At 39.7% G+C, this 19,693-nt stretch overlaps 1 protein-coding gene and 1 long non-coding RNA gene across 20 annotated transcripts in view; one reads left to right on the top strand and one right to left on the bottom strand.

The window, feature by feature from the left end:
* Positions 1–19,693, bottom strand: part of LOC111243793 (uncharacterized) — a 162,216-nt gene that overhangs the window by 30,991 nt on the left and 111,532 nt on the right. For 14 of the 16 annotated variants that reach the window (XR_015322162.1, XM_022789895.2, XM_086981471.1 and 11 more), the window contains 2 exons: positions 6,353–6,839; positions 1,189–1,352 (listed from right to left, as the gene is read on the bottom strand). Coding sequence is in view for 15 of the 16 variants with exons in the window: in XM_022789895.2 (XP_022645630.1) it covers positions 1,189–1,352; positions 6,353–6,839 (651 nt within the window). In the remaining variant the exon portion in view is untranslated. Of the gene's footprint in view, positions 1–1,188; positions 1,353–6,352; positions 6,840–7,271; positions 7,725–19,693 lie in introns of those variants that run through there. The other 2 variants (XM_086981477.1, XM_022789892.2) reach the window with 2 other exon arrangements.
* LOC111243795 (uncharacterized) lies at positions 625–19,029 on the top strand. 4 transcript variants are annotated; one of them, XR_015322170.1, is made up of 6 exons: positions 625–947; positions 3,565–3,702; positions 14,983–15,128; positions 16,024–16,165; positions 17,166–17,416; positions 17,977–19,029. It is a non-coding gene; the product is annotated as an uncharacterized LOC111243795 (long non-coding RNA). The 4 variants fall into 4 exon arrangements; XR_002670613.2 differs by lacking the exon at positions 17,166–17,416 and having other exon boundaries at positions 632–947; XR_002670612.2 differs by having other exon boundaries at positions 636–947; positions 17,166–19,029.

Genomic DNA, 19,693 nt, shown 5'->3' with positions numbered 1-19,693 from the left:
TGGACGCTACTGTTGTAAAAAATTGTGCCGAGCATCGCGGAAAGACAGCGCGCACGTTTCCATGAGTTAGGAACGGTTCTATTTTCTAGCAACGCTACACGTTAGCCAGCGAGTCCATCTAACCTAGGAACTGCTGACAATGCGGCTTGCTTCATTGGTATTATTATCGCACACATAAACGTGTAAATCTATTTTTATAGAATAAGAAGGATTGAATTTTGGTGGGCATGATAACATCGTCGACCCTTGAGCTATCGCTCGTAGCTTTTTTGTTTTCTCATAAAAGAGCCGGCCATACACGACACGGTGCCCTTGCTTTTGTCCATAAACCTATTAGCGTAGACTGCTAAGTCACGAGTCTATTTTTCATTATAACATTATGTTGCCTTCGATAGCTCTAGAACCTATATTCAGAGCTCAATAGAAGCATAGTTTCGTCAAGCAAAGTTGAGAGAAATGCTGAGTGGCTACGACCTCGCTAATAAATTTTTATTAATATCCTGCTTTGAAACCAATTTTTCTTTGCAGCCCCGCACGGTCAGAGATTTTCTAAATCACGAAGTAGTTTCTATTCCGTAAATAAAACATTTAATCTTATTAACTCTTTTGAAAAGGAAAAGCTATCTTAACATTAATAGTGTTATTAAGTAGCTATATGATGATTTGAAAGGTTATTTAAACCAAATAATCGATAATGATATTAAAATTAAATGATGGTAAGTGATATTTAGATCTAACAATCACCGTTTGGCGCACAGGGCAAGCTCAAAGCGCCGCATTACCTTTGTCCTGGTGGCAAAGTTATTGGCCTTGACACGGCATTTGCTTTATCCTGGTCACAGTACTCATAAAATCGCGGATCTACTTTTCAACTCGCAACAAGATGACCGTTTCACAATCTATTTATCTATTTGTCGTTGTTGATTCCGCTGCGTCTCATCGGTTTGGTAAGTTAAAACATTTAGTACAAGTTATTCTAAGCCTAACTTTTTTTTTGCTGAAATTATTCTCTCCCATTGTAACATGAGTACCCAACCATTAGTACACCTACTTCAATTAGAATTACCTCAAAGAAGGTGTTCCAGTGATAGTAGTTTGTCCCATAAACTCAATTAAGATTCAAAAAACGAATGGGGTTAGGGTTTTTATTTTTAGGTTAGTTTTATAAAAGATCACTATGCCAATTACCAGTCTCTGACGTAAACTATTCACCTGCTGCATGACTCGCATACGATCCATTTCGGTGAGAGTTGTGTAGTCTATGCTGTATCGTTGCCCGCGCCCGGAGCTGATTCCGCCCCCCACGACATTTTCGCCAGGCACTTGCTCCATCATGGTTCCGGCGCCCCCGCCTGAAAACACAAAAAGTGGTCGCATAGAACAAAAGTTATTTGTTTGTGGTGGTTTTTCATCACTTTAGCCAATTGTCGGCCGTATAGTTAGCCATAATTGACGAACCAAAACTTATGGAACTGTATTGAATAACACGTGCATTTATTAACACCAAACAAAAAAAAAAAAAAAAAAACACATAGCAGCTATATAGCTTTTGTTTTAGGGTGATGTCACGCAAGGTTAGTTACATCCGTTTAGTGACACGTGAATGTCTGCGGTAATCATTCATTTTGACCACAAGTCATAATTCGGTGCAAGAGCGGGTCACTTTTGTAGCGTGACAGCAAAAAAATGCAAGCGTCTTTAGGTCTTTGTTCGTAATCTTCGCTCCAATCATATGGAATCTATTTATCTAATTTTTTTTAATCTTAATAATATGATCCAGATATACAGGTATGATATGCTCAATCTACACCCGCGCACTCTCAGATGGGTCGGCTTCAATTCCAGCTCTCACGCTTCCGTTATTTACATTCGAAGAGGGTCTTGCGTAAGGCTAATTTAGTAATCTAAAGTTTCTTTCCGAAATTTCGTCCGTGTGACGATACCTGAATGAGTGATCTTCGATTTCAAAATTGTAAGTGTATTTTCAGCATAATGAAAACTTCTGATACTCTATAATCATCAGATAATGCCATCTAGCAACAGGAAGAAGCACTCGGGAAATACACGTATGCTGCTCAAATGCAGCAGCACCGATAGCGATGGCCCGATATTACGGTCAAAAAGGAAAATAAAGAGCTCCTAGTTGATGCTCTGTCAGTTTCCGATAAAAATCCGCCCCATATATATATATATATATATATATATAAGTATATGCCTAATTAACATGTTGTTTGTCATGAACCGCGGTATCGATCGAAAGACCGCCCACCATTAAGAATGACATTCTTGCTTTTTCTCAAAATAGCAGTCGTTAATGGTTCTTATGACAAGGCTAGACCTGTCTTTTCGCCCTATTTAGCCAGTAGATTCTTGTTTAATAGATAACGAGGCTGTAGCTAAGGGATTGTTCCTATATATACGTTTTTCGCATTTATTCCCAGTTCCTTTTTACCTCTTACCTGCACTAGTGAGTTTCGTTAAAGTATCATGCTTACCGGCTGATCTTCTGTGACGAACTTCTGTTTGTAGCTTTGTTTCGTGCTTTAAAAACAATACGCTTCCCTCGAAGTTCTTCTCATGTGTATACACACAGCTGTTGTTTAATGGTCTGCGAGTAGTCGTTTATCTTTTGAGATACCTTCTAGTGTCTCGTGGAGCTGAACGTACGATCGCAAAATTTGACAAAGAGGGAAAGAATATTCAAAGTGAGGCTTAAATCGAGTAGCAAATAGCTGAGAAGGTGGCAAGAGGTAACGGAAAAAACGACGATACCGGTACACGAGAAGCCGTACAATAAGAGGCCGGCAATGATACGTTTCTAGAAATCCTACTTCGCAGGTGAGTCACATGGAGAAAGAACGCCCAGTGTCGAATACGAATTTAATTCGAGGCGAGCACTGAACGGAAACATAGAAAAAAGCCTTACACTTTAAAAGCAACAACTGCAATCAAGTATAGAGCTAGAAACGATCAGTACGAGCGACCTGAACGATTCAATTGCAGAAGAGGATCGGAATTAAACAATTTCAGGTCCAGCATTGAACTTTAGGACTGATCAAGGGGTGTCGTCGTGCGGTCCACGTCTAATATTTATGATTGATAGTCATAAAGGAGGAGCAGACTTACCAAATAAACAAAGATTACTAACCGATTGGCTGCTATCTATAGAAACAAACAACATCACCCCTACTTTTGGTCGTAAAGTAAAAAAAAAAAAATAATTCACTATTTATTCTTGGGTCGGTATAAAAATATACGTACGGTTGCACAATTCGTACAAAAGATGATGTGACAAAAGGCCACCACCAAGGCCAACCAAAGACGGCTGTTAAACATCAAAAGGGCTTGTTTGTGAAAAAGGTTATGATGGATTACCAACATGTTTACAGAGAGGATAAAGCAAAGTAAGCGAAAGAACACTTAAGGCTAAATGTGACGCTGTTGATATTCGTTAGAATTAGAGTGTAAGGAGAAAAACACATCTATAAGCAAGGCACAAACACGCATGTAGGACTCCAGATATGGACAGCAAATCTTTAATTGATCAATTTTACTTTGTTGTAGGTTAGAGAAGGAGTGTTAACTGATACAGTCAAGCCATGGACAAAAACCTTTGCTGGAAGCCCTTCCATCGTAATACGGTTGTGAAACATCGATGGAAAAAAGCCGACCTTGTAGGGGAAAAAGGTCAACCCTTATATGGTACGTTGTTATCTGCATGAACAATGATTAATATTGTTGAAACCATAACGTAGCTCTAAACGTATAGGCAGGCGCTAATGCTTAATCACCGTCAAAACAAAAAAAAAAAGCTTTACGGCGAAAATACATAATTGTACGACGTCCGATTTATAATCCTTTGCACGCATGTCGCTCCAAGCCAGATTTTTCGACGAGACTTTTTACTCAGTGAAACCTTATTTTGTTGTATTATGATACAAAGCTCGTATAGATTAGATATGTAGTAGTAGATATATAGTATTAAATATAAGATAGTAAGGACTAGCGCACTATGGAAAATTTACTTTTTCATGGGACCCGCTAGCGTCTATCGATGCAAACGGTCGTACCAAGCCTGCCTTAATAAACATCCTCCATATGATATGTGTTGTAGTCTATTTAGATCCTTTCTACAGAAATACATCCATGTTCTTGAACAACAGCGCGTAAAAAGTCCGTCGTAAGCACGCCAGTGATCTTAAAAAATTACAGAGTCTAGTAAACCTTTATGGTTCAGTTCCGGTTAAGTACCCTGGCGAAGTAGGAAAACGTACACCTTCTCAAGCTATTAGGAAGAGCGAAAAGGCTTCCATAAATTAGGTGAGCAACAATTTTACCAGGTTCAACTTAATGATCTGACATGTTCTCAATAAAAGATTTCAAAGCGGGCTTCCCCTAAAAGCTCGAACACGCCTATTAACATAATAGGCCCATTCGCTGCAGCCGTCGCTTGACGGCTGCAGCGGCATTATCCATAGATATGGAAATAATACATACACAATTACATGTAACAAAAGAGCTACCGATAGATATCGGTTTGATCAAAATCAGATGAAACAGAAGTATGTACTTAAGCTTCGTGTTTCGCTAGATGTTTTGTTGTTCTTTTTTTTTTTTATTTAAGCGATCCTTTAGAAGGTCCATTCAGCAGAAATTTCCTTATTTACGAATAAAGGGGTCGGATCAGTTAACGACTTCTGATATATATATATATATATGCAATTTCCACTATATCTACAGATATATAGAAATAATACGATCTTTTATTTTGATCGTGAAATAATCAAACCTGAAAGAAAAGCAACGCTTAGAATAGAAACTATATTAACTAACTGGACAAACTATTTGTACGTAAAACAGGCCGAAATCGATCTTGTGATACAACGAACAGGTGGTGCAAGCCTCGTCACATACTACTATATAGCGTATCGCGCCAAACGCAGTCACGTATTATACAAACAAACAGTCGACGTGACAACTGTGAAACAATTTTATTCGAAACTATTACATTCCGTCACAGAAAGATGTTAGTAATATGACTTTCATTGTCACAATGTGCAACTCACATGTGTGTCACAATGTGTGGTTTTAATATTAAGGACGCCAGATCATTTTAGGGAGTAAAGATTTTAAAATTTCGTTGCTAAAATCAAATCATTCTGTTTTGTCGATGATATCGCTGGGTAAAGCAGTTCGAGCTTCACTCTCGACTTTTTTTTTTTATTGGCGAAAATTGTCAACGTAGAATTAGGGCTATTTCGTAAAGCCAATAGCATTCATAATATAATGAGAAACATATCGTCATAAATAAGCGATGTCTCGCTCTGCGTTGGAGGATACTGGACTAACAAAAAGATGGGCAAGCCTACCTCACACCAGTGCCCTCAAAAATCATCGTCTTTCCATGTCCAATAGAAGATTCGTGCACAAAGCCCAAAATACGACCAATTGTGCTAACTGAAAGCATCAATATTTGGCCATGATAATTAAGGACAGCTTACGTAGTAGACACTAAAACTAGTGGCTACCACGACCCTGTTGGAAGCCTAAAGCCGTTCGATAGTAATGAACGGGAACCCGACGAGCTATACTAGTTATATTTAGATTAAGACACTTGTGTGAATGTTAGCGAAATCTGTCAGAGAGTGATAAAAAGTCTCCTCTACCGGGTAAATAAAAGTTTTCCTTTGACTTCGTTAGCCGATAAAATATTCTTACAAAAACTGTTTAGGAGGCGTCATTAAGACGACCGCAGGCTTCGGCTTTAACATCCGATTCTTAAAAACAGACCTGCATCATGTCCTAGATAGACATTGTTAGTGATTAACCACTGCTATTGTTATCTCTGTCAAATCCTTTGCTGGGCCTACGAAAAATGCTCGATACGGACAAACGAATACGTATCTATAGACTGCGATCTCAGTGGCAGTAAAGGTAGCAGTTTAAATAAGTTATAAACGTGCAGTCTGAGTGGCATTAATGTAATAGATTGAAAATTTAATAGCCGCGCCGGCCGGATGGGAAATCGAAAATGTCTCATACCTGTATTGAATCGTCACAATCGTTTCTACTGTCTCCGATTGCCGGTTATAACTTATTGTTTTATTAATTTTTTGGTTTGGCTATTTTTACTGTATGAGATTGGAATCATCTCTTTCGTATACAGTCAAGCACCCCCCCCCCCCCCCCCACTAAAATGTCTAGCCGGTTATCGCGGCAGGAAGACCGTCGGCATAGTGTAATAGCGTTCATACTAGTCAGCGATTTCCTTCTTCGTTGCTCTGTAAAAGGCACCTTTCTTTAGCATTGACCACCTATAACACTATTGTTCTATAGCACAATGCTTACTTACCACCGCCACTGCCCATCAGTTTTGTACTAGCTTGTTGAAGAAGAAAACTCGTAACGTTAGTTGTTGTTATCGTCGTCGAAGTATTGCTTGCCGCGGTGGCAGCTGCCGAGGCTGTTGGCGAAGCTATTATATTGTTGATGGTTGTGCTTCCAGCCGTGGGCAGACTGTTTAACTGAGGAAATGGGAACGACTGCTGTTGGTATGATTGGCCTTTGTGGCTACTGGAAAAAGTAGCGCCCCCTCGAGGTGATTGGCTCCCACCGCCAGCGTTGTTTGCACCGCCGTTGCGAGTCCCACGAGACGAACGTGATCGTTGCATTCTGCCATGTTGTTGCTGGAACTGGTCTTGTTGTGTAGCATCTGTGCCTGCAGGAGACGTCCCCGACGGTGATATGCCTGAAGAAGTCCCTCCTCGTAACAGCATACTCAGGTCTCCACGTAACAATGGGGGGTGTGGCGAGACCGGCGATCTCTGGGGACTCACCGGCTGAAATAGTGACAACAACAGCGATACACGATACGAAAGATTAAGGTTCTACACTGCATAAGAATGAAACGTATAAGTTGAAAGATACAATCTGTTATAGTAACACAGTTGTAGTGGCTTAGAAAAACCAGAGTCCGGTTGAATAGCTGACGACATCTGCTTTAGGCCTCACACTCACATGAGGGCACAGGTAATACAAAATGACACAATTAAATAGAAATAAGTAGTTTAACTTGGCATTTGAGCAATTTAGTATGTGAGCATTATGTAAAACATTTCAAAGCAAACAAACAAAGCTAAAATGTTCAGTTGTGTGTTCTATTCATACATAATAATCAGGTAAGCACCCCAAGAGCCTAGGGACAGCGAGACGTAATGCAAACAGGTGACATACGAAATATACGTATAGAATATTTCGAATGCGAAAGTTACCTTGAGCGAGTAGTTTACATATGACAGTGTTTCCCCAACGAAAGTAACGTGCCCAAGGCTTAAATGCGCCAGCGCAATAAAGACCAGAGTGCAGACGGACGTACACACATTCGAGACCGATAGGCATATGCTGGTCTAAAAGTCGAGCTCTGAACACCAAGTCTATGAGGTTGCCTTGCGGTTCACACAATACCCGTCAGGCGTCCTACACAACGCTACAGTGGTAGCGATAAACTGACCCATCTGGGATGTTATGTAAAGCCATTAGTCCTGGCTAAAGCTTCCAAGCTCCTGGACTGTTCTGTGTATCTGCGACACTCGGTCCTAAGTTCATCACATTTTATACAATGTATATAGACATTCACCTAAGATCACGCGCAAACGTCAAAAACACACTTTTACATTTCCAGCTACTTATTATGATTCTATGTTCGCAATGCTTTCAGTTTATTAGCGCAGACTACGGTTCCTGGCGGAAAATACCAGAATGCTGGCCAGGTCAGAAGACGCCTGGAGGCAAGGGTTTGACATAGGAAAGGGTGTTGTCTGGTACACTACTGGACATATTTATACTGTAGTTTTGGTAACCTAAACATTTTATATACTATTCATATATGTATCGATACAAAATATATAGCAATTAGACAAGATGGATGTTCTTCAGAAAAGGAATTTTTTTAATTGTCATGAAGCTACGGTTGCGGTGAGAAGCGACATGATCACCATGTCAGGCGTAATGCAGCAAGGCCTTAGCCGGAGGAAGTTCTTGCAGGGTAGAATTTCGTATCGCGGGATCTGGTGAAGCCCCCACACCGAGTAACAGCTTCCTTTTGTATCAATTAACCAACTAGCACAATTAATACGTTCAAGGCTTAAAGCTGTCGTCATATTCCTTATTAATTTCTCTTAAAACACATTACTTTTTTACGTTATTACTCCTAGGGATCGGTTAAGTGGGTGGAAGTTATCTGTCTTTCACAAAGGTGTCTGATGTGTGCGCCATTTACTTTTAATTTACATTGAGCAGCGGCGGGTTCATGCTGACCTGGCACTGTGACATGACTAGAAAAACAATACTAGAGTCTAATGTCATGTTGCTTAGTAAAAAACGGGAGAGTTTTTCTAACGATATCGTCGCTTGTTCGAAAACAATCTAGCTCGACAGGAAATAAGGTTCTTTAGATATATCTCGGGTGATATTGGACGGTCTACTTCAAGCTGCGTGAACTCGAGCGCACCTTACCTATTTCCTCATTAGATAACAAGTTTTCAATTAACTTGTGACGTAGATTTTAACTGTGCACGCTATGTACACTTGGATAAACGTTTCATTTTTTGGACGGGAACTGATTCATAGCAGGACATGACGTTGCTCAATGGCTAAAAACTCTATGCGGAATCCGGTGTTTTCGTCAAGTAAAAATCATCTGCATAAGGATAAACTCGGATCATCAGGCTTATTGTGACGGTGTTAAAAAAACAAGGCAAATCAGTTACAATGGACGGTTTCTAGAATTATGTTAAACTATATTCTTCACCCTTGCACGCACTAGGAACTGCTCAGGATAGCCAGATGCATCCGTCTGCGCTAAAAGAGATTATATTGAAAAGGACGCGAAAAGGTTAAACGTAGTCGTCCAAGTAACAAAACCTAGTCTGTCGACCATAAACGTATTTCGACCGCTTCACTTCTGTGAAGGTACGCAGTCCAGATGTCACGTCGACGTATGTATCATGAAACTGATAATCAACTTACTGATCCAAATCACTATTTAACAGGAAGATGATTTAACAGTGAAGACTGAAATACGCTATACTGATTTTTTAATTATGCATGACAGATCACGAAGGGTATTATCTGAAGACACCAATCGATCACAATTTTTCGCCATAGAGAGGAAGCGAAATTCTGCTACCACAGCGTTGTTAATATAATTCCCAGTGAGCTCCTAGTATTTGTTTAGGCTTTCACAACGTTTGACGTCAGAATTTGCACATTTTCCGCAGTGTACTAAGAACTTGCCCATAGTCTCCTCGTATTCGACAAGAGGGTGTCCAAATTGCAATAGCGCGGTGTATTCTTTATTAAGACAAAAGTTATTCTATTAGCCAGCTGCATGGCAACAGGCCATTTAGGTCCGTTCGTACAAGAAAGAACGATCGTAAACATTCAATGCAGAGCAACTGATTATGACCAATATAGTTGGGACTAATATAGCGCTAGGACACCGTGTCCACTGTCTGTGATAGTACAAAAATAAGTCAAATATGAAGAAAATAGTCTGCGCTCTCCTGCCATATAATAATGGTGCCATTAAGTTTACCATCGTTTCAAAAGTTGCGTCTGACAGTTGTTCCGTTACTTGGTTAGCCGAGGCAAACAACCGATACAACCTTCGAAAGGCCAAAAATGCTAGATAGGCTCCGTATTATCAGGACCGGGCGAACGCAAAGAAAAAAATCAATCAACGTGGCCTAATCATATTAAACACCTAACCTAACCTAACCTAAAAGTATATAAACGTTCTAATATTTCACCCTGATATGCTTACCTTATAAAAGATGAAAGTAGACAATTGGTTAAAATTGAAACTATGTTAGTGAATGAACAGTTAATAATCAGAGCAATAACTAATTTGGTAGGTACTACTTTTCAAACGTTCTATATTCGATCTTAGTTAATTGTACTTTTCGTCTTTTGAAGAGTTCGTTGAGCATTTAAAATGAAGAAAAATTGAAAATCGGGTGCTCTAAGCGAGCAGCGACAGATTCAGCCATGTTTGGCATATGAAATTTTTGTAAAGATGAACCCAAATAGATGGCTGGGGTCCGCAACTATAAGCCAAAGCAAGCCTCCGGAATTTCGCCTAGAGCCACAAAATCTTATCTGAAAATGCTGTGACTCGTTTTTGCCTACGATTGTCTAACGACCCAATGATTTGTTTTACATCTGGACTTCAGAGGTACAAGCTGATAAACACTAACTTATCGTCATAGGTCCTTCTAGTAAAAACGTTTCGCGCACATAATCGGGGTTGAGCTTTGTTCGAATTAGCTAACAATTCAGTGATGCCTAGAGCACTTCAGTTTCGTTTGTTTATATCTAGCAGGGGTGCAAAACCTTTGCTCTGTATGATTAAGAATCAAAGCGGTCTATCGTTTCCCCAGTTTCGCTGAGTTTTACGCTATACTTGATTTTCATCATAATATTGCAATCCTATAATAACTTTAATAGTTTCACTGTCGTTCTATACCGTACCAAGCAAATTTAAAATTCGAAAACGATAATTATACTGTGTATTTGGACAGTGGTGCTTACTCAAATGTGTAGTTTCCAGTAATTTAGTCCTCGGCCAATAAATTGATAGCCGTACGCGTCACTGTATGCGTACCTTGAAGGCAATTTTTAGGCACCTAAAGAATACACAATTGCCTTTTGATCTTAAGATTCTAGCGGGGCACATAACATAACAACTCAAGTCTACAAAGTTTGAAATAAACAGCATCTTTTTAGCTGTTTTTGTTGAGCAGCGAAAGTGACATGTTTACGCCTATATGTAGAAATCCATCGTCTTATCGAAGCTATTGTGTCTCCGTAAGAACCCCCATAAAAATGCATAACCGCATCATTTAAGGGTGCTTGCAAAACTTTTTCATGAAGAATTTTCTACACACATACTCTTTTTTCGTACCGGTATACATATCTTCCGGCCTATTCCCCTGGAGCAGTTGAGGTTATGATAAAAAATAAGCATTTAGGTTGCTTATAGTCATTGTGCTTGGGCCAGCAGCCGGTACAATGTTTGGACGCTTATAAAGAGGGCTGGAGGTATGGAAACCATCGGAAATGCTCAATGTATGTCAGGGTTAATGACGACTGGTCGAGGGCCGTTGGTAGTGCCGTAGACAAAGAACAACTGTGAAGACTGTATACAACTGTGTATACATAAGGTAGATTAGATGTAAGCAGAAACAACCGAAATGAAAATAAGTAATAATTAAAAATACATATACGTAAACATGTAATAAAACTTAGATTATGCTAGTCAATGGGATATTGATATAGCCAAGAAGAGACGGAAAATCTTAAGGGAACATTTCGAACATCGAGCATACCGTTATGGAGATAAAAAGCAAAACACAGTCACAGTAGCACGATAAGAGATCGAATTAGCTTAGGCAGGGGGTGAAGTTTACATCTTGAGGCACGAATTCTGAGCAGCTTTTCTATACATAGTTTGGAGCAAGGCGTAAATATTTACCTACTGATGCTTCGTCTTACTTCTGTGCATATTCAGGACGCTTCAGAACGTCATTGTTTAGACCTAGTTATCCTTTGTCATTTTAATTTCTATATGCACCGAAAGACACTGGTCAGTCATAGGTCTATTAGTCCAATGTATACATACATATATACGCTTATGTATGACAGACGCTGCGCGGGAGGCTATCATGTAAGACGGTGGCGTCGACATCATTTCAAACTGTAGCTAGCTTCAGATAATCTGCTATTAAAAAATAACCAAGTAGTTTTTTTACTGGTATTTCGTTATATTGAATATTGATAGCAACGGCGAAAGCCAACTGGCTTGTAAGAAAATGATTTAAGAGAGCAGTAGCCTTTATAGAGAAAGAGTCTATGTGGGAGCACTGCGTGGGTTTTTGGGGTATCCTTTTTTTTGGTTCTGGACCCGTGCCAAAGTGGGCTGCGAATTGTGGTCCGACGCTTTCACGTAGTGACGCACGTGACGGATGCTTTTAGTGCTGATCGATAAACGATCGTGTTGGGAACTCGATTACAGCAAATTCCAGGATCGTCCGCACATCCTAATTCAATTCAAATGCGCCTTAACCCTGTCAAGGGGCAACATAAAGTAGATTGCAGTGGTCCGTTACGCCCCTTCTACTTTACGATTAGAAATCTTCTAATAGAAGCCATCCATAGAAGAAAAAAGAACTTGTAGCATTTTAAGAGAAAAGGCCTTGCTTTCACTAGAAAGCGATCTAAATTTGTTCTCTGCTTAGGCAAGGTGTTTCCTTGCTTTGCTTATCCGCCACTTCATCGTTCTTGTAATTCGCCGCACCTCAAGGTTTGCGTGATTAAACGCGATCGTATATTTCGTTTATTTAATTTTATTAAAGGTGCCTCTTCGAGATATTTCCGGTACTGGACACGCTCCGATCAATCCTTTTTCAATTGGCATAATCTGTTGCGAGTCGACGGTAGCATCAATTGTATTGCGTGTAGCCTTTCTAGGATTAGTCATTAGTCGGCTCCTTAATCCATTTAAATTTCCATTATTGACTTTAGCATAGGCATAGTAGACTAACCGATGAAGTCCCTGTTTAATCTCTGCTCTGTCACAAGTATTGTTGGTGATATCAAGGTTATATATCAGTTTTGGCCCTGCCTGGTTCAAGCAGGTTTTCGACAAAAAAAACCGTATTACAAATAAGCCTAAATTTAAAGCCAGCTTATTGCTAACTCATATCGTACTGATATTTCATTAAAGTATTTTACCCACAGTATCGGACATTTTCAAAGTAATTCGGTATAAAGAAGATTTAATAATTTGTTAAGAGTAAAAAGTTATTAATTCTTCGAAGTTAATGGTAAAGTTTTGTCCTACACAGATTAAGACCGATGTTATTTGGCTGGCGATGCTAAACGTTTATAGGCGAACACCACTGGCAATCGTTTATTGTTGTGCATTGTCCTTCAAACTTATCAATCCTGTTAGGACGATTACCTCTCGTCTAAAAAGCTCTAGCCAGTCTACCCACCGGTAACCACGAAGATCGCGTAGAGTTGAACACTCAAGCTCAGGACTCCAAAATCCTGGCAACAAAGATCTCGCTAATATTGGCTCGTTTTTCTTAAGTAAAAGGCTTATCCGGGCCAGTGGAATACGAGTCAAAATGATCCAGGCTAGTATTGTCAGTCCCGTTCTGATGCTCCCATTGTGGACCTCAGCAAAAATCGAATTCCATGTTCTAGATAATAGTTCACTAATTCGGGCAGTTGTTTATTAGCTGTTGGTCGGTCGTTTTTTTTCTGCACAGATCCTGAAGTCTATGCCAAATTACACAATTGTCCTATTTTTGTGTTTAAAGCTTATGAAAATAAAGGTCATTATGTATGTACGATCTTACAACATCTAAAAACCAATAGCCCTTACAGGAGAAACGTCTCTAGTTAAATGGCCCGCACGGTGGGCGTACCATCGCTAACGCGGTTTTTTTTAGAGACATAGCCGTGACCCACAGTGAATTAGCAGACTGACCTCGGTCAACCCTAATTGGTGCCTCATTGAGACCGTCCCTTTTGATCTCAGAATACGCTATGAACATTCTTTCATATCCAGAAGAGCACAAAGGTGTCTGTTTGAAAAGAAGTAAAGACGGGAAAGCAGCTGCAGATCTTAGTCTGGGCTAGACTTGGGCGCTGAACGTATGATGTCTGCAAACATGTCTTCGATATTCGTTTGTATAACACTGACGAGAATCTCAACTCCGATGAAAATTGTAGAACGATAGGGATGCTATGTGCAGGCTGATAAGCCGCAACGATGCAGGTCAGCCGACTCAGGTAGGACCTAAGAATCGACTCAGTTAGAGCCGTACGTTACCCCTATGTTTAGGAAAGCAATCATGGCATGAGATACATTTTAAAGATACTAATCACTTGGTTTGGCTTAACTCTCAAACAAAATTGGGTCTGACATTTGTTGAAGCATAACGATTCATGCGGCTCTAAATAATCCGCGTGTGGGTAAGGTCTTGTTCTCATAACTGCAACGGAAGTAGGTCTATACAAACTGTTTCGTAGGAAGACATTTTCTATTAACGTTTTTTTTTTATAAGTGTGCCAATTATTTCAAATCGTGTTTGTTTGTTTGTTATGGCCATTCAGATTACTATTTCCTATCATTACTTCGAGTCTCCGGCACCTTCTCTTTTTTATCTAACATTTCGCTGAGGCTATGAGTGATGATGATAGATCACATTTCTTTAGTATTCTTTTTTATCTGATCAATTCAATAAAAGCTTGGACGAAATGATTTACACTCGAGTTAATTTTCATAATAATACTCATGACATAGCTCTTTTGCAGCAAAACACAAAGGCTGAGGGGTGCAAAGGCTTCCTTCAGGCCCAGATGTCCGTCGGCTCGCTATAAAAGGAAAGACCAAGAAAATATTAAGCATTTCCGTGATTAACTTTAATGAAATTTGAAGCAATTTTGCTGGGCCTGAGTCTCCAAGCTTTCGGGTAAGAGCTGACTGAACTCACATCGGCAAAATTGGTTGAGATCTTTGCTGCGGAGTGATTGTTAATGAATACTCTGCGAATTGTACAGGAGATTACATTTGTATGAGCTTCCTGGAAAATTAGCCTCACCACCAGAACGTTTTCTATCTGGGGTCTATAAACAGTGGCGAAGCCGAAAAATTGAGTTGTCGTTTTTTCTTCATGACCATTTCTGTTAAGATTATGCGGGATTCTTTTCACCTTTATAATATCGCCACTTATTTGCCAAACATTTTTTCAACACTCTATGTTATGTCAAACGACTTTACTGTTTCAACAGGCCACAATCGCTGACCCTTGATGACTAGAAATTTTTCAACGTAGGCACTAAAAGTAGGAGAATCTGAGACAAAGTGACGATGACATTTCTCTAAGGAGACATTCTTCTGTCCCTCTATAGATTGTTGTACTGCGATCAGCTATATGAACACAGATCTTGAGCGGAGAGTGCCGGAAAAAGTCAACCGAGCAGGAAGTCGATCGTGAAGAGGACAAAGGAAGGACGACAATCGTCGTTTAGCTGCATTACCTTCAATGATTGTTACGGTATGTTGATACGACACGCTTGTTGTTACTTCTAACGCTTCCTCACTGTCCTAGTTACGTGGTCTCTCTCCTTTTGCCTTTGGGTGGTCGTGCTACTAACGGTGATGGTGGTAAAGCATTTAATGATAGCGGCAATTTGTACTATAAAAGCTCTTGTACCGGAAAATTCTCGATCAAGGCTGACTTAATGCCAGGCGACCATTTTGAATTCAGTTCTTTCCGTGGAGGCAACTTGATCAAGAATGGCGTAAGGAAAACAAAACTCAAGGTAGTCACATCCGTATTATACAGCCACCTGGAACAACTTGTTCGCATATCTGGCTCGCCCTTAAAAGTCGTGCGCTAACCGAATTAAGACACCCCATATTGTGTCAAATGCTCAACTGAAAATAAACAATATAAGGCTTCGTATGGATTAAAATATTCCCATACGCACACGCGCATGCAGACAGCAGAAACATTCATCAGAAGCAAACAGCTTCTCATTCAAACTATAAACTCCCTTTGCACTAGAGCATTATTTAACCAGTGACTGTTCACAAACTATGGTTTTGTGTGTTACGACATGTAGGAATTCTCTTCTTATTAGATATATATATATATATATATATATATATATATATATATATATACTATTATAAAACCAAAGAAAGACATATTCGTATTATGAAAGTGAATGAACTTAATAAATGCTGGTAGCTCTCGATTCTGTCTTTTGACATGCGGAACGAACATATAGCTTAACGTTTTTTTTTGTTACAATAGTAGATATTCCTACGATAACAAATGTAGCATTAAGCATTCATTACTTAATTTCTTATATTTCAATCATGCCATTTCTCATTTATAATATATTATAATAATTTAATGGAAACGCAAAATGACCTTCTTACAGGGCAGCTTAATGGAGTTCGCGTGGAGCATTGCCTATTGTGATGATTCGCTAATCTCGCAGGGGAATTAGTTGGGTCGACGATTGTTGCGAGTCTTGGCCAAACCTTAAAGAACACACACTTAACAGCGAATCTATGCATGAGGTAAGTCTGTGGGATATATTTTATGAGGAGACTGTTTACAAAACTGGTGTGCTCGTAGCCGGATAGACGAAGCTAGAAGTTTGCTATAATTAACGAAATATTGTACTAATAATAATATGTACGGTATATTTTATAGTAGTTTTACGCTACTACGACTAATTACAAACGTAGTCTTCAATGCTTACGCAGTGGAAATACAATAACAATTTATCCGTCAGGTATATTATCTCCGTCTAAAAGGAACCGTCCATGATGTAGATTTAGCATACTACATTTTAACTCTTTGTGGGACAGAGTGAATTTTTAGCAAGATAGATTATCAGCTTTCTTTGAATAAGGTGCAATCATTAGGTGTTGCCTTTAAGATTACGCCTTGATAAAAAGCCTTTGCATCGGCTTCAATTTTCAAAGTGAGATCTATTTGCTTTTCGAAATCTAGGAATCCTGCTTCAAACACTCGCGCGTGACCTCTGTAAACTGTAAAATATGAGACGTAGTTAGATGATGTAAAGTCGTATGTCGAATGCTAAAGCTCATAAGAATTATTTAGCAGGCCTCAGCTGGGCTGAACGGAGTCGAACGCAATAACGTCTTCCTGAATGTGCAATAGTACCCAACGTGTTTGGTAGTACTGGGTGTTATCTCAAGGAACAAAAGAGCATCGAAGTGGGTGTATATACAGAAATGTTGGTCGTCACTTGAAATATCAATACGCGTCAAATTGTGCTTAGTACATGATAATATGTTAACGACGTCTCGATCTATGAATCTATCCAACGTGTAATATAGCACGTATGACTTGCGATAACATGCAGAATTTACTTACGAAATCATTACACCGTAGTTAGTGCACTTGCAATGGCTGTTGTGGTTGTCGTAGACAATGTTTTTTATCCGGCACATGTTTCGCATCAAATCATATCGCTCGATTTTTGAGAGGAAAAAAAAACGTTCTTTTTTGTATTATAGTGTAATTACTATATTGTAATTCGACATACAGGTATGCTGAAGCTTTATGGTAATTCAGACTCTGTATCGCAAGTCGCTCGGTCCTTCGCTTCGGTGAAAACGTCTCGAAACGGGAATCTGGGGCGTTTTGTATCAGCATCTCACGTCTTCGGGGACCAGCTTTTATAGATTCGTCTTCGGCAAGTTGATGATATAAACTTACATGGAACTATCTATCGTGCAACGTTCATCGCAAAGGGTTCGGAGTGCGTCGTATTCGTTGGGCGTGCCAGATACAAATCTGTATGTTGGTGCCGGGTCCCTTAGATTGTAGCTAAATAGATTACAACTAGCGGCGTAAAACTGTCTGGAGCACACTGGAATCTTTGCGTTGATTAGATAAGTCTAGAGGCCATAAATAGGCTTATTCTTCTTTATTAATCTTACTCGAAAATATGTACATGCGGATAACTTAATACTGGATAAAGTTATTAATTACATTAGGCAAATTGCGGGTTAGAATTTTTTTCAAACGATAATATGGTCAATAATAATAGAGAGACATCGTTGCGATTAACTAACAACGTTAGCAAATGATTGCTCCTTTGTGTGTACTTGCATAGTTTGTATAGAAAGCCGATGAAAGTTCATGTGAAGTTACTGCCGGAAGCATTGTCGTTTGGAAAGGTTGATTACAGCAGTTGGCCATTGCATTGCACAAACACTAACTCTAGAAAATCATAGTGTAGAAAATATAATGATATTTATTACTCGCAGTGTTGTATCTGCCAATGCCAAACATAAAGTAAGCAGACGCTGGCACGATTTCGTCGACGTTTTCTTTCTTTTTCAACGTTTTACAGACCGTAAACTCGCAACGCTTTTACTGCTGACCCATCAGAGATCGTTTGAAAGAGCGGGAATGCTTACTGACGATTAGCAGACTACGAAGAGGGCATCGGCTACGAATAGTCAGACTGCTTCTGTTCGGTTAAAACACCTGTCTAATAAAGGCCGACACGACAAACCCGGTGTCATACGGGGGGTGGCATATAAGCGCAGATTATAGTGACTGGAACAGCCGTTGCTCGCATCTATGTGAAGAAAAATCAACAAAACGAGGGCCTCTTCCTATCCATAGGTTTTGAAAATAGATAAACTCTGCTTATCTACGAATCGTATTTGTTAAAATGTTATTACGTGTTTATCAATTACTGACATTTTTATCGTTAAAATGGTGGTCTCAGACCTCATAAAGGAAAAATAGGAAGAGTTAGCGTTATCATTGCAACGAGGAAAAGTGACAGCGTAATCGTCAATCAGCTCTCACTTAAACATGTATAATGTTCGGTATATTGACTGTTCATAACCGTTATAGCAAGCGATGTACCGGAAACTCCAGCGTCCCAGTTTAACGGTATCGTGAAAAAGGTTACGGTCCTTCACAGCTTGTTAAGGCGGGTTTCAAAATAATTTGCCGTTAAACTGCTTCTTACAGTTTGCTCTATTCCATTTCAATACCTCTAAGACAAAGTGTTTTATTCTGCTTCGACTGTTTTCCGCCGTGTTCATCAAAATCCAATCTCGCTTTATCGAAGATCTCAGCCCGAACAGAAAGAATCCTTTCCCAAACTCACCAAGCGAGCGCCCGTCACCTCTAAACTCATTTACGCCCACGAGCACTTTCATAGCACTCTCTATTTGAACTGCATTACAACAGCTGGAAAGAGAACTCTTGGCCGGAGGGCCTGAAGGCACTTCCGAATCACGTTGCTACGACAACAACAATCATCATCATCAAAGTTGATGAAGTTATCCAATATTGAAGATTCTGCCCGCGTAGTCCCGCAGAGTAGCCCTGTGGAGGACCCTGTTTGGGAAGGAACTACGACAGAGTCGACAATACCCATGTCCTTGCTGAGATGCCATGAGATGTCAAGACAAGAACGTAGCTGTAAGGGCTGTTTTTCGCTAAGAGAAATGCGCAAGTACGTAAGTACGTGCATACATAGACATTAATCACATCGCCGACGCAGGACAGCCACATCAATAGCAGGCCACTCAAACTGTGATACCTGTCACTCGTCTGTCGACACATCGACCTGATGTATAGAGAGATCGAGGCGTTACAGGCACGATAGTCTTGCAGCAGCGTTATGCCCGTGTTGTACAGCGGTGTCACGGCTTAACTCATTCAATAATGCACACTTTTAGGAGGTTAAGTATGAATTAGGCAACTGGATAGATACCTAATATAGTGCTATTAAGTTATCAGTTGATCGGGCTAGCATCCGACGTAGCTGGTAGTCATTCTAGTTGCAATTAAATAATACGAAAAGTTTTCTTTATTTATAGGACACCGAATCCCAGTGCTACCCATTAGCGTTCCGATAAGAATCACACGAAAAAATATTGTATTTTTGCTAAAAATTACATTATGGACACTGTCGTAACTTACAATTGACAGTAGGTACTGATCGGCATGTATTTCATAACGGTGTATATCGGAATAGCAGTGAAGGGCATCGCATTCATATTAGTTTATATCAATCATTTGTATTTCCTTTACGAACAGCAATG

Source organism: Varroa destructor, unplaced genomic scaffold, assembly GCF_002443255.2.
Source record: "Varroa destructor unplaced genomic scaffold, Vdes_3.0 BEIS01000002.1, whole genome shotgun sequence".
NCBI classification, from domain to species: Eukaryota; Metazoa; Arthropoda; class Arachnida; order Mesostigmata; family Varroidae; genus Varroa; species Varroa destructor.
This window is presented reverse-complemented; position numbering and strand designations above follow the sequence as displayed.